The sequence below is a fragment of the Notothenia coriiceps genome, unplaced genomic scaffold (assembly GCF_000735185.1).
Source record: "Notothenia coriiceps isolate Sejong01 unplaced genomic scaffold, NC01 NC01_scaffold00018252, whole genome shotgun sequence".
NCBI lineage: Eukaryota > Metazoa > Chordata > Actinopteri > Perciformes > Nototheniidae > Notothenia > Notothenia coriiceps.
Window position 1 is genome coordinate 260,347 of NW_011350953.1, and position 15,452 is coordinate 275,798.

Genomic DNA, 15,452 nt, shown 5'->3' on the forward strand with positions numbered 1-15,452 from the left:
GTGTGGGGGTTTAAATGTCCTTTTGGTCTGTTCTGTTCAATTAGTACGCAGAATAAACAAAGAGAACAGAGAACGAATAAGTCTGCCGATTGATCTATGCATCTGAAAACCACAAAGTACTTAAAGCCCCAAAGACTTGATGTAAAACCAGGGAATTGTGCTCATGAAATAATTTTTCTACAGGCAACCTCTAGGGTTTCTTTTCCCATCTGTTTGAAACACAAAACTGTCTCAATCCAAATTGGTGATTTCTAAATACAATTTTAGGTGCATTGGAGAGGGTAACATATGGCAAATCAATTAGACATCTAATTCTTAAAACAAAAACATGGCAAGTGCATTTGCTAATCAACAGCAGTGTCGGCGCTCCTATTATGTCAGCCACTGGAGTTTTGACAACAATTAATCCTCATTTCAGGCAAGGAGAGCCATATTGACACATATTCCTAATTTGAATATTCAATTATAGAGTAGTTCCTCATCAAATTAGAGTAAAACTGGGAACACGGCCTGAAAGATTTACACAATTACGAAGCAGATCAAGAGTCTTATGTTCCCATGAAATCTGCCGCAGTTAAAATCATATTAGCTCTTCGAAGCAAACCACGACACTAAGGATTACTTGACAACACCAATTACAGTTCAACAGATTTTTTTTAGTTCTTTAAGTTGTTCCGTGCGGGGTAAGGAAAAGAGTTATCTCCGTTACGGGAAAAAAGTGGGAGAGTCGGTGGGGACAGACGAGCGGTACTCAGCGTAGAAGTAAGATGAGGATGAGAGTAATATCAGCGCAGCGATACAGAAAGCTGAGAGCTCTTGTTTTGACACACATCCAGCGTTTCCCGTGACAACATCTCCACACCTTCCTCTATGTGCCAACAGTGCTGCTTTGTGGGAGCTGCTTTCTCACCCATCATTATCCTCCTTTAAGCTCTGTGTCAGGTGTTGAAAAGAGGATCTCTCTGAATTTGGTGGCAAATCACCGCACATCGCCCATCAGATCTCAGCTGATCATTCGATCCTTCTTGGCACCGCGCCACGTCCGTTTGCTTGATCCACGCTACTTTTTCGGCAACTTTTTCCAAACACAAGAAAGTAATGAGTAAGATTGAAGGGGGAGTGATTGTTCTTCAACACTTCTGAGATGTGTCAGGCGCACACTGACAGTCGCGGTGTCTCTGTCTCGGCAACAGTCGCGTGCGGCGGGAAGTCTTGGTTAACCAGCAAGCAATGAAAGCTGATACAATACTCCTGCAGAGTGTCACAGGTAAAAGACAGCGCTATCTGAAACATATTGATATGCATGCCAATTCTGACACTGATGACTCTCTAGGCTTCAAGGAAAAGCCAACTCTAGTATGAAATGATAAAAAAAAGAGATACTCAGCCTTGACATTTTTATCGCTGTACAGTTTGATTTAAAAAGTGTCCGTGTGTACAATAGCCTATTATTCTAAGAGAAATGTCAAAAACCTTGATTCTGAGTGAAGCGAAAGGAATTGCAATATTAGGACGAGGCTAATTTATGCTAGCAGTCACTGTAGAGGTCAGATATCAGCCTCAGCAATGACAGTTTTATCAGGAGAACAAATGGCAGCGTCGGCCAGGAGAAGGAAGGAGGGGGATACTTTACTGGACACATTAAAAGGCTGACCGGATGGCGCAGGTTTCCCACATTATAAAGTCGGCTGATACGCTCCGTCTTGACAGAGAACAAGCCAAAGTGGTTGACATCAAGCTGCAGCTATGAATCAAAACAGAACGCACTGGCTGGGTGAGGCGCTTTAGACAAACTTGATAAAGGGACATTAAACACACGAGGTTCAAATGCAGCAGCAGCTTGTATAACAGGCCTGTACCAGCTTTAGTGGTTCAATATGGTGAGACAGCCAGAGCCAATAAGAAATAAGTGTTGTAAGTTTAGCTTTTATCCTCGATCCTACTTGATAAAACAATTCCTTTTTTAATTCCTCCGATTCTTTTTGCAAGGTTGCAGGGTCTACCAATTAGAATTAGAAAGGTCCACAGCATTAGGTCTATAACCCTTTTCACATTGATACCAGCCAAAGCATAAAAGTATGATGGAAAACCAGTGGGGCTGATAGGGTCAAGAATTCTTTATTATTATATCAATATTCTTTTTTTAGTACTTCCCAGCAGTATATAATAGTAATCACTTTATGATTGAATCAATTCAATTAATGGGATCAAGCAAAAAACGCTGGCCATGGATAGATGAATGGACGGATGGATAGCCAATTAAAAATAATTAATCAATTAGTCAATCAATCAGTTTTCAATTTTCACTTTCGTCTCTATAAAAAAAACATTCATAACATTGCTGGTTATAAAATGATCTGATGTATCCTTTAAGTATTTGATTGTTAGATGGATCAAAAAGGCAAATTGATATCACCTTGAGCTGTGTCTTTACAAATAATAGAAATAATCTAAAGGGAAATTGATTATTAGTTGCAGGCATAGTTCTTTAAGTACATTTAAATGTTTGTTAAAATCAACATTAGAACTTCTTAAGTTCTGTAGCTAGCTGTAGTGGTAATAGTTGCTTTAGGTTGTTGCCACAATCCTACTTATTACTTTATAGGTGATACAAAACAAGAATTAATTTCTGACTTTCGTAAATCAAATCCCTTGGGAAAAAAGTTCATATTTTTTTTTAAACTTTCCAAGAGCTGCAGGAATCCTGTTTCCAGCTGACAAAACAATACAAAAACAATTCAAATACAACACCTTAGCCTTGATGCAATGACTCCGTGCATCCCATACTGATGCAACAGCCTGCAGTGTGCTGTGTTCTGCAGCTCTGCACTCCTGAAAAAAGCTGATTTGCGGTGAACGTTTGTACACAACTCTAACAAGCTCTCGCTGCCTGAGGCGGAGAAACATTGGAGAGGGATCACTGCAGCTTTCAAAATTATAAGGGTCATTAAAAACTTACACATTATTGACTGTATTTAAAACATATTTTCCACTGACTGTAAAGAGCAGTTAAATTTAAGAGGTGCTATTCTCCAAAGGCCATAAAGTTGTTATAGATAGCCTGAAGGAGGTATGGAGGAGAGGATCTTCTCTTGCTGAATATGAATAAAGTATAGTGGCGTGATACTACACACAGTTACACGACTGTACTTACTTGAGCAATCAGGGAGTGTTACGGAGATGCTTATAAATCACTGTGTCAAACTAATCTGTGACTTCAAAGAAACTACAGAAATATTTATATCTGTGTGTATGGTTGTCTAAAGTGCATGTAACTACACAGAGAGGATGCCAGATAAATAGTCAAAGAACTGCCGCTGTCTAAATTGCCCACAGTCCCGTCCTTATGTGATGGAAATACTCTCAAAAGAAGACTCTCTGGTTGTGGAATGAATTTTAATGTTAATACAAAAACAGCCGCCTGTGATCTCAGCAGGCATCAGGAGGGGGTGCGAGTCGCTCCGAGGTGCAATTTATTCCAACCTCTGAGCCTCGCCAACTTGAAAGTGGGCTTCAAAAGAACGGAGGCTTACCGGTAAGAGTCGCTAAGGCGTACACATGGGCCTGAGCGCTCACCATCGCTTCGACACATCAAAGATTATTGACCATCAATTTCCCAAATGTGGACGATTCACACAACTCTGCTCGGTTTGAACTTTTGGTTCCGAATTCACGGCTGTCCATTTGAATGATCTCATCCCGCTGGGTGGCCGTGTGAACAGAAGCTCTGTGTTGAATACGCCTGCTGGCAAGCACCGCTCCGGCCTGTTGTGGCTTTTAAGTGGCTTTTACTCAGCCCAGCACAGGATGGCAAAGCATCGCACTTCAAGCTGGCAAACCCATCAGCGCCCCGTGCCAAAGCCCCGCTCTCCGCAGCGCCGCCACGCCGAAGGAGTCTCGATTGTTTATTTACAATTTGCTGTGGAAATCCCCAGCTCTTCAGTGCGATGAATAATTGAGCTGTTTGATCTGGACACAGTACAAAGAGGTTGCTGCGTTCACTGTGAGGCCTGAGGCGGAGGAAGCCTGAGCAGCATAAGCAGGGGAAGGGGACGCACGCGCTCCAGCATGGCGGAGATCTTGGAGCTCTCCTCCCTTCCTCCGCAGCTGTCGCTCGCTCTCCGGGCTACATCTCCTCCTCTCTGCACACAGCAACGCTCCTGTCACCGCAGTCAGAGGAGCGACCTGCCTCCGCCTCCCGGGACGACCCGCAAATAGCAGGAGTTTAGCCCTCATTGAACTCTTGTTCTTGTTCAGGGGTTCCTGTCTAGTTTGCCTGTCTCTCCTGTTCACCCTCGCTACCTCGTTGTCCAGCCACAACCTTTTTACGGCAGATTGCCCGGCAGTGATCAATGACTTGTGTCTCCATTGTCGTACACGTGGTACAGAAGCGTAACAACACCGGGCGTGAAATAAAAAAGAGAGGAACGCAGGAGGAAAGTTGAACTTCAAGAGGCACTGCAGAATGAAGTGGCCTGATGTTACCTTACTGTGTTGGCTGGAGCGGCACTGTCAACTTCACTGGACGTTTCCTGGGACGACTGATGCTGAGGAGCGTCACCCATTCGGCACCACATCAACATACTGTTGATCTCACTGTGTAAAGATGAAGAAGAGACATGCTGATAGTGTTTGACTTTGAAACAGCTGGTAATCCTTCAAGAAGATACAAAACATCATGAATGTATTTATATCCAGTGCCAAACAGCTCACCCTATACTGGTGTAGTTAACAAGATGGTACTTGGACTTGGCAACGATCTGGATGTCACACACAGCCGTCACAGCAGCCGAACGAGGGATGATTTTCACGCAGAGCCTCCTCTTCCTCATGGCAGTTTCCTCTGATGAGTCAGGTACACATGAGGGTGTCAGACAGGAATTGCCGGTTGCGTAATCATGTATTAGTTTCATGCTAAAAGAAAGAAATCTGTCCACATTTTTAACCTTAAGGAGAAGTATAGATATATTCACATCCCCCACTTGTGCTTTGCTATTTAGTCATTATCAGTCTTAGAATAAGAGATGAGCTAATATCAGCTCCTGGGTGACTTGCTGTGCTTAAAGGGAAATAACTGGACAGCAGAAAGCCACAATATCCACATGTGTTATTATAATTTGTATCATTTTAGTAGGTAAGATGACAGAGGCAAGTGAATCCTCCATCAGCTTTAGTGCACAACAGGGATTTAAACAGGATATTCTAGATAGAACCTCATACATAATGTCACATGTATACATTAAACATGGATTCACATAAAGTAATAAAACATTAAATTACACCGCAGCCAAACAAAACATAATCTCTTTTCTTCATTCTGGCAAAAAAAAAAAAAAAAAACATTGCCATGCTTTCCTATATTGCATCCGTGCCTGGCTCATTTATTTCCCCTGCAACAATAGAAAGTGCAGTGTAAATGCAATGATAATAAAAATAATAAACAAGCTGTCCTCACTCCCCACACCAAAATATTATTACATTTCCAAGGCATGGATAGTGAGGGGGAAATACATAGCACTCAAAAAGCACTAAAGCATTGGGGAATGCATTTCATTAATATTAGATAACCCCCATCCACTCGTCCTTTCCCCAAATAAATACATAAATAAATAAGCTCCTCATAAAGAAAAGCACAGCTCCAGCTGAGATAAACAATGACTCATGATTCTCTTCTCTTGTACCTCCAGGGCAAAATGTTTATTTTATTCCCACAGTCTGCCATAAATTAAGCTAACCTGCACCCATAAAACATTCACTATCTCAGGCAAAGCTGCCCCCGAGGACCTCCGCATAAGCTGGTCGGAGAGTGAAAAAAACAAGAGGAGGGGAGCGGGTCTGCGGCCGGTATTGACTGTTTACTTACTTGTGTCCAATGTTTCTTCCACAGGTGTGAAGCCCTCTGGCAACGCGTCCTTAATGTCAATCAGCTTCATGTCCACAACAACGTCAGCCCCCTAAAACACAGAGCGCAGGCAGGACATTTAAAGTCATGTATGCAAATCCAACTCTTAAAAGGACAGAGAGCTTGAAGAAGAAAAGGTTAGTCATTTTTTTGGGGGGGAGAAAATGTAGAGATAATAGAGTCAATGATTTACTAAAAGCTCGAGAAGTCTCTAAAGAGAAGGGTTGACAAAATAGCTGAAGTAATTACTCTCTAATAGCTATTTTTTTTTAGCAATGAGAGAATGCATCTTTGAACTTGCAATCATTCTCAACCTTTTGGCGAGAAGCAGTGGGATGATGGGAGACAGAGGAGGCAGTCTAATCAACAGAATGGGACTGGTTAAAAACAATCAGGGACTGTGTAGTTGACATTTTCAAGCATGACTCTTCCCTGCCTCCCATTACATTTTCATTTTTTGCCATAATAAATTGCAATAATACACAGCGGCAGTAGAGAGTGGGGCGAGCCAGGCGTGACTTGATGCGTCCGAAAAGGCTGGATTTCACTGCTACTGTTGCCCGACAGTCATTACCATTAGACATTTTGTATTCATAGTTTTTATACTGACTTAAGGAGGAATATGGATGAATGTTATTACTATGCATGGAAGCTTTTGTTTTCTTGTGTTTTCCTCTTTTACTGGAGAGATTTCTTCCATCAGGGCCTGACAAAAGAGGATTTCCACCTCCAACCTAGAGTATGATAAATCACAAACTATTTACTTCCTCCCCCCCCCCCCCCATAATTCAGGGGCTAATTTTACAGAATCTGTTTTTGTCATAGACAATTACAGTGGGAGCTCCAGTGAGTGGCAGGCAAAATAGCCTTTGTTGATGGCTCTGTCATGTTTTATTTGTGTCAAAGTCCCTAAAACAATGTGGACACACATTTTAAGATAATACACAGGAACTAGGGGAAGGCTATTTGTATGCTGTATACTAAACTGAAGACCAGATTGAACTCAGGGACGAGGCAGCCGCTGCCAAGATACCTGGCATTTAGAGGACATCCTATAAGGAAAAAAAAGACTTGATTAAGTCCTAAAATTGAGCTGATGCAAAATGATCACAAAAATGCAGGTTTTTGTTTACACCGTCGCCATTATCTTCCTGCAGCCCATGGAAAATAATAGACAGCCAATAGTAAGCTGTATGAGCGAGACAGGAAGGTGTATTTATGGTAAGGAGCAGCTGACAGCCAGGCAACAACACATCAGCTGTCCAACACAATTGACCCAACAGTATTATGAGTAACATTCAAAGATCAAATCAGACACAGAGAAGTAAAGGATGCTCTCTATATAAAGCACTGCTATAAGTGCTTTTTGTGGAGGAATGTCTTACGTAAATAAAGAGTGTTTTTATAATCACAATTATATGTGCCTCAGCTTTCAGGAATCGCTGATTGGTGGTTAGCATTTTCTCTACAGGGACAATGTTGATAGAATAAATTGGAATAGTTAAAAAAAAAACAGCTCATTGTTATTTCATGAATAAACATAAATAATACCCTCAGGAGGACACACAACATGAAAAATATCTCAGAGATATTATTCATCTGGAATATGCATGCAAATCCAATATATTTAAAAGTTTAAAACTGCACTGCCAACGCTGGCCTTTTTAAAAAGGGGACTTTCACTGATCAAAGTGCAAAGTCTATTTAGATATTCAGGCGGTAGAAAGCAGGGCTGATAACTGCTGGCAAACAGAAAAGCTGCTGCAGACGATGTGTTGGTGCTGAATGCACAGCGAAAGGGAGAAGTTTATATTTACACTTACAGTCTTTCTGGTGAAACAAAGGTAGCGAGTGACCTTGGATTTGAATAAGCCGTCCTTCCACAGGTCAGCGTCAGAGCCATCTGTTGTTTGTGCAACCTACGTGAAAAAAAAAGGAACAAAAACAAGGAGAGAAGAAAACATGCAGGAGGTGGGATAAAGTTAATGTATGTATGCCATGAGCGTGTTGCTTTTGCCTCTTCCCTTGCATACTAGCCTTAATTAACGCTTGCCTACACTAGCGCCCCATCTCATTAGTGCTCTGCGTGGGTAAAGAAGTCTTAGCCTCCAAAAAGACGGCTAAAAATATCATCCCTCGGGACCAGGCTGATTAAAGATACCCGGAGAAGGATCTGCTCTAATAAGGAAACCAAACTTCAATGTTCTTTTGTGGGAAACAGCCGGATTATTATGAATGTATTTGTTTTAAAGCCAACCTTAAGCAACACAGAGGTAAACTAAGAACACTGCACCTTAAATAGTTGTGTTGCTCTACTCCCTGTGTGGATTCTTTCTATCATTTAATGAGAAAAGTCTTCTAAGAAAACCTTACAGAGCATTTAAAGCCATTGCATGTGTATGACTAATAAGTAAAAACCCTAAACTGTTCAGCCTTGTACAATGGACTCATTTATGGATGTAAATGCTCAGTGGAGTCAGTGAAAAGAAAAGGATTGCATCATGTTGACAGCATGTAGGCACCACAATTCAAGCTCAAGGTCCAACAGCACATTGCTATGTAAATGTAGGTATGCAGGGCAGAATGATAAAGCAAAACATAACCTCTTCCATCGTTCGGGCAAATATGCTGGGCTGAAGCGTCATGTTCCATTGGCTATCATGTGAGAATCGCCTAGATAACTGCCAGGGTTATTTTCTAAAGGGATCCTTTACAAAGAAGAGTCAATCTAATGAGGTTCATTCAAATGAAGAAGTCATAGATCTCTGCACCCACCCACACACATTACCCCCCCTGACAATAATGATGGATGACCCTGGTGACTGGGTGGGGGGAAACGTGGCACGGGGAGATTCATGAAAACCCACCAGTGACTAGCTGGGACGAGAGCGGAGACTAGAGTGGGGAACAGAGATGGATAGTGGGATGAGACAGAGAGAAAGAGCAGAAGATGAGGGGAGAGAGGGATTGCGGGGCGTCTCCAACAGCAGTTCCAAGAAAGGTCCCAGAAGGAGCCTATACATCACCAGCCTCCCTCTTTTCTTTACAAGACAAGCCGTCTTGGCCACTTTTTCCAGGTCAGTAGCCAGCGCATCCTGTCAGCGTAAACAAAGGGCTCGCTTTGTGAAACCCAAAGTCAAGTTGAGGAGTAACGAGGGCACGGTCCTCCTCGGAGGCACCTCAGGCATCATCCTGCCACAGCCGCCGGCAGCAAGGATGCGACGCACGTTGAATGTGAAATGGCAACTGCTGAGCCACGGCACGGGAAAAAAAAGGCATGTGTAAAGTTCCTATGGCTCCTTTAATAAATGCACCTGGCACTGTATGGCTCTATCATTAAACAGACTACAATGAGAAGAATGCCACACGTATGATAAGAAACGTCACGGCTCTCATATTGAAAAACGTTTGTTTTATTTGATTTAAAATGCAATGACAGATTGATCTGCCACTTACTCAAATATAAAGCTGGCAGTGATCTAAAAGCCCACCTATGAAACAAGTCTTTAGGGGCTGCTGAAGAATCCTATGAAGGATCTCTGGAGACAGACACCGCCGGCAAGTTACTACGATGCACTGAGAGGCACAGCTGTGAATAAAAATATAGAAAAGGCATACAATCAGAAACCTCTGGGGAGTGAAAGCAGGTGGGGAAGACATAAGAGAGGTAGAGGGAAATATGCTAGTTCTTTCAAAGAGAACAGAAAACTGAAGAGAGGAAACTGTTATGGATAACAGTCCATAACCTCTGCAGCTCATCCAGAATGCAGCGGCTCGTCTGGTCTTCAACCTTCCTAAATTCTCCCACACCACGCCGCTCCTCCGCTCCCTTCACTGGCTTCCGGTAACTGCTAGAATCCACTTCAAGACACTGGTACTTGCGTACCATGCTGTGAATGGATCTGGCCCTTCCTACATCCAGGACATGGTTAAACCATACACCCCAGCACGTGCACTCCGCTCTGCATCGGCCAAACAGCTCGCTGCACCCGCACTGCGAGGGGGACCCAAGTTCCCATCAGCAAAAACACGTAGGTTTGCTATCCTGGCTCCAAAATGGTGGAAAGAGCTCCCCATTGACATCAGGACAGCAGAAAGCCTACACATCTTCCGGCGCAGACTGAAAACTCATCTCTTTTGACTCCACTTCGAGCGATTGAATTACTAACAAAGCACTTATATACTAATAAAGGACTGGCTTATCTAAAGCCAGTTGAGTAGCACTTGAAATGTTTGGCTCTATGAAACCTGATGTACTTATATGATTCTGTTTTCTTCAAGGTTGTATCTTCCTGGTCGAATGTACTTATTGTAAGTCGCTTTGGATAAAAGCGTCAGCTAAATGCAATGTAATGTAATCTAATAATTTCTCTAAACTGGGAATAAATAAACTGACTATATATATTAAAGAACTACTGCAGCAGTTACTGTGGAAATAAAGTTCCTTGACCTTCAGTTATAGTTTGGAGGTTTTCAGAAAAGTGCTTAATCTCTGAGATGTAGATGTGCTTTAGGTAAGAAGCTAACGCTAAAGTCGAGGGTTTATTAGCTTAGCTTAGCTAAACACTGGACGCAGAGAGATACATTTGTGTATCTCTAAAGCTCACTTATTATCACTTTGTGGGACTTGGACATTGTTATTGTTTGCCTGTTTGCCTAGCACTTCTGTGCACTTTGTGTATGAATAAAACAACTCAATGTTTTGAGTTAGGTCTACACAAGCTGTTTTTCCCTCCTTCCACTCATCATGATAATCTTAGAGCAGGTTTGCCCTAGCTTTGGTCAAGAAGTAAAGACTTGAGAGTAGAATCTATTTTCCTAACTCTTGGCAAGAAAGCGAATGAGCTTATGTGAAACTATACCTTTTAAAGTAAATATTCTCACTCAAAAACAGACAAGCAGCTACTGGGTTTGTATGCCTGGGCCTTCAAGCTAATCATCAGCTAGTACTAGGCTTCTTTAAATGAACCGTAATTAAATGACTTTTTGAGGGTAACATGTCAAACTCTCAGGTGAATCTGAAACACACACACACATCCCCTTGGCAACCCTCTAGCACAGAGAGTGAGAGTGCGTGAGTCTACTCATGGTGTTTGATGTTGGGTGGCTGCTGGTGCTTCAGCACAGCTCCTGATCCCAGTGGAGCAGTGTTTGATCTGGGCCTGTGCTCTCTTGTGTTGGAACAACCTGCTCAAGTAAGAGCAAAAGAGTTAATCAGCCCTTTGATCTGCTGTATAAAAAGTATGGTAAGTATGGTAAGCAGTCAGTATTAAGGCAGATTTCTAAAAGAAGTCTAGTGAGAAAGCGGGGCAGAAAAAAAATCAATAGAGCTTAATATCCTGAGACTTCCCCTGCTCAGCGCTACATTAGCACACTGATGCCGACTGATGATATTTTTGTTTGTATCTGGAGCCTGCAGATGAAAGACCACATAGTGATGTTCAAAAGATGTTCTTGAAGATGGGACAAATGCATTTAAAATAGTGCTTCAGAGTCTGCGAGTTATTTTCTTGGAGGTTAACGTGTACTTGACTTTTCATTCCTGGATAAGACTAAGATGTTTTATAACATTAAAGGATATGTTCTTTTGTTTGATTATAATTTGTAAAAGGAAATCTCAAACAGACAGAAATATATGACAATATGCGATAGTATCAAGTACAGGCTTTAAGCTATCTAGCGAACCTTTGCTAGTCTAGGACTTACAAAAACTAGCCTGCAGCTGAAGGTATTCACACATAAGATTCATCTTCTGGGCCCAAAGCATATTTGTATCAATTGTCATTGCAAACCATCCGATGTTTGTTATTTTTGAGGGGGATTTTTTCCGTATATCCGAATCACAAGTCCAAAAACAGAGTATCATATTGTCAACAGATCGTAAAGACTTTCAAGCCAAATCTGGGTAATTTGGCTATAGAAACACAATTGATTTGACTTGAAAAACGAATTATCACTATATCATCTCCACCCGAGGTATAACTGGCTGTCCTGGACATAACTAAATGTAACATCCTTAAAGCCACACCACAAGCATTGTTAAAAAGAAATGCAAAAAAAAGCTTTAATGTTTAAATGCTGCCATGCATCTAAAAATGTTCTATCTATTTCAGCCAACAACCGTATTGGTATTTTTCGCAGTGCTTTGGGTTCATCAGATATATGTACACCTGTGTAAGCTTTGCACTAATCGTCTATGTTTTTGTAGCAGGTTGTTTTCATAATCCAAATGATTCAAACGACCTAATGAAGTTGATGTATGAAGTGACGCAAGCTGACACAAATGAGGCCTTTCATTCTTTGCATTTGATTGCCTTCACTTGTAACATGTCTCAAATTCATTATCTTGAGTACACATTATTTCCAAATTTCAAACCGCTAGTGTATCCTGGGTTAACAAAAAAAAAAGTAATAACATTTGCTGAGCATCTAATCCCGAGATAAACCAGTGTCATTAACAGCCACTGACTAGCTTTTAGCCCTGCAGAGCATGCACAGTATTTGCACATCAGCTGAAATGTATTGGCGCACTGGAGCAGCGGCGGAGGAAGTCTGATGGGGTTTATCTCCGTTTGTCACTACCGTGTGGTGCGTACGCGGCTTCCCTGCCAGTGGCTCCCTTCTGATGCCAACCCACCATCATCTGCCAGAGATTAGAACAAGCTGGGTGTGTAGGGTGGAGCAGGAAGAGATAAAAACTGGGGGAAGAGGGGGGGTTTGGGGCGAGGAGTGAAAGCTAGAAGAAGAAGTCTGAACAGGAAGCAAGAGAGAGAAAGAAGGATCTGCCCTTGAGGTTGTTTTGTGCTTTGTTTAACTTCTAATTGTAACCCCTCACTCACTTTTTCACAAACAAGAAAGGTTTGAATAAAGCAGCTGATCCTGCACTACATCCTTACACATTGCACTTGGTTAAAATTGAAAAATGGGGGTAAACTTAGATGACTCTTCTTGGCATTAACCAACCATGATTACATATTTGCCTCTGGTGTGTCTGTAATTCTGGTGGCAACCAGCAACAATGTCAGGAAGGGAATCTTCCTAATCATCAAAGTAAACTTTATGAATAAGTCATCTAACAGCTCTAACAAAAAGACACCTTGGAAGGCTGCCAACACCCTGGATCTGAGATATGCTTAGTTACAATACAATAAGCTACAACAATGACATGTACAACAAACAGCAGAGATCCATGGCAAAAAAGGCGATAAATATAATATATACAGCTCAGATATTTTATTTTACCTTTGGCTTTTACAGAATAGGAGATGCAAACAACTTTATTGGCCTAATCCAAGCATATTAAATCAAACTACACACTTCCACACAAATAAAACTGAATACTCACAACATAGTAGCCTTCAGGGGCCTTACTGAGGGAAGTGATTACTCCAACTGCAGATATGGGGTCTTTGGGCAGCTGGTTGCTCACTTCAGACATGTCAAAGCTGTGTTAAGCAAACACAAGAGCCTTATCACATGTTTTGCATTTACCGTAACCAGAAAAAACACATTAGAATGATCCATAGTTTTTTCCTTTTGGAAAAAAATATAGATACATAATTAATTTCATAAATATTCAAAAGGAATTTGGTAGAATAAAACATAAAAAACTGCACTTTGTGACATACAGTACAGGGAGTATTTTTTCAATGTAAAAAGGTTTTAAATAAATATGCAAAATGCAGATAGTGAAACACAATTAGGATGCACCCTTCAGGGTCATTAAAAGGAGAACAGACAAGGTTTTTCTTGGCTAAAATGACCACATTATTGACTTCTTGATGAGGCTTATTAGGATCTAGAAGAAAAAGTGGCCCCTTAATCCGGGATCAAATGACAAGTGAGACCAATGACAAAAGCTGCATTTGGAGACCACCCAATGGCTTCACCAAATCACAAATTAGGGGGAGCGATCACATATTTTCAAGGAAGTCCCAATCAATTGCTATCTATTCCTGTCCAAGGGAATTTTTCCCTTGCATACCCTAATGGGTATGCAAGCCTTTTACAGGGTAAGTGGCTTTGCAATGGTTCCCTTATGCAATTTTATTAGATTAGGTTTAAAGCATTCTTGTACTAACTGACAAAGTTGCTGCATTCAATCTTGATGTTTACGAAATCTATTGCAATTAAGCTGATCAAATTAGGGGATTTACTCCAGAAACAGCTGTCTCTTTAACAAATGCTAGATAGCCGTACTTATTCAAATGAAACAGGATAGCAAATTAGCTAATAGAAAGAAGGATCTCTTTGTAACATTAATTTGTTCAAAATGAGCTTTGTTTTCCAGCACAACATCAAGGCTCATCCAGGCAGACCAAATAACAATCCATCCAAACTTATTTCCAGCTCCCAAGTCAAACTGTGTTTCCTACATGGTTTACAGTACAAACATTGATGGTATATCTGTTATACTTCACTCCGGGTAAAGGAGGACTACAGCATACACTTTATCTAAACATGTATGAGAGATAGTACAGGCATCTAAGCCTAGAGAACAACATATATGTTTAACAACCTACACCTTAACCTTGCCACCGTGTTGAGAAGATATAAATGCAAGTTGGTGAAAGTTAAGCAGTGATCATGTCATTTATGAGTATGTGAGCTACACTTAGGCACCATATCTGTTTACTAGGTAGCTAGCTAACATCTACTTTGGCTAATATACACATGCTATGAGCATAACTCAAAATGTACTGTGATTATTACATCTTTAACTATTAATACAAATATGCATATAATAATGTGCTGTCAAACAGGAGTGGTATGCAAATGTACAGATTTTAAACTGAATGTTTGTCCACATTGTTACTCTGTTCTCCTTAGCTAATGCAAATGCAATAATAAGCAGCACGTCTCTCATTTGCTGCTTGGTAACTAACGTAGAGATCTCCGGACGCTAGCTTGAAATGGTAAGGCTTACCTTCGTGTTTTATTTCAAACATCATCAAATGTTAGCAAAGCTTTGTAAAAGTGGTCAGAAATGTAAAACCTCTTCGGTAGTGAAATGACATTACTGTATATGGCTGTTATACATGTTTCACGGAGGTCCACATGGGTAACTGTGCAACTGTGTATTATCGCCAGTCTATGATTATCGCTCATACAAATGTTTGTTTGAGTAAATAAATAATCAACGTAAGACCTCTAGAAACTGTCTGAGCTGTTGAAAAGATAATCCAAAACCCAAAATACGAATCATTTGGCATTTGTTTACCTGATTGAAACGTGTCCTGCTGTTAACTTTTCAACTTTGGACCTCTTCACCCCGCGCTAATGTACAGGAAGTAAACACATCCGGTACTACTGATAATAAATGATTAACCATAGGTTAAATCACCTTCTGTGGCCAAAGAAAGACAAATCCATGTACTTAGTTGACTTATTACAGTGGACCCTTACCAGTGGTTGCATGTAATTAATAAAAGTTGCTCAATTGCTGCAATTAAGTATAGTTCTGGGTTTCTTCAACTTTACTTGAGTATTTCCATGTTTCTGCTAGGTTGTACTACTCCACACATTTCAGAGGGAAATATTGTAATTTTAC

General features: G+C 41.0%; 1 protein-coding gene across 1 annotated transcript in view; it reads right to left on the bottom strand.

Moving 5' to 3' along the window:
- LOC104950954 (multivesicular body subunit 12B-like) overlaps nucleotides 1–15,188 on the bottom strand; it is a 32,852-nt gene extending 17,664 nt beyond the window's left edge. Inside the window, exons 1-6 of the mRNA XM_010777566.1 lie at nucleotides 15,123–15,188; nucleotides 13,248–13,347; nucleotides 7,726–7,821; nucleotides 5,864–5,954; nucleotides 4,714–4,843; nucleotides 4,486–4,596 (exon numbers count right to left, since the gene is read on the bottom strand). Of these exons, the coding sequence (XP_010775868.1) occupies nucleotides 4,486–4,596; nucleotides 4,714–4,843; nucleotides 5,864–5,954; nucleotides 7,726–7,821; nucleotides 13,248–13,340 (521 nt within the window). The 5' untranslated portion in view covers nucleotides 13,341–13,347; nucleotides 15,123–15,188. The remainder of the gene's footprint in view (nucleotides 1–4,485; nucleotides 4,597–4,713; nucleotides 4,844–5,863; nucleotides 5,955–7,725; nucleotides 7,822–13,247; nucleotides 13,348–15,122) is intronic.
- Between the last annotated feature and the right edge of the window lie 264 nt (nucleotides 15,189–15,452).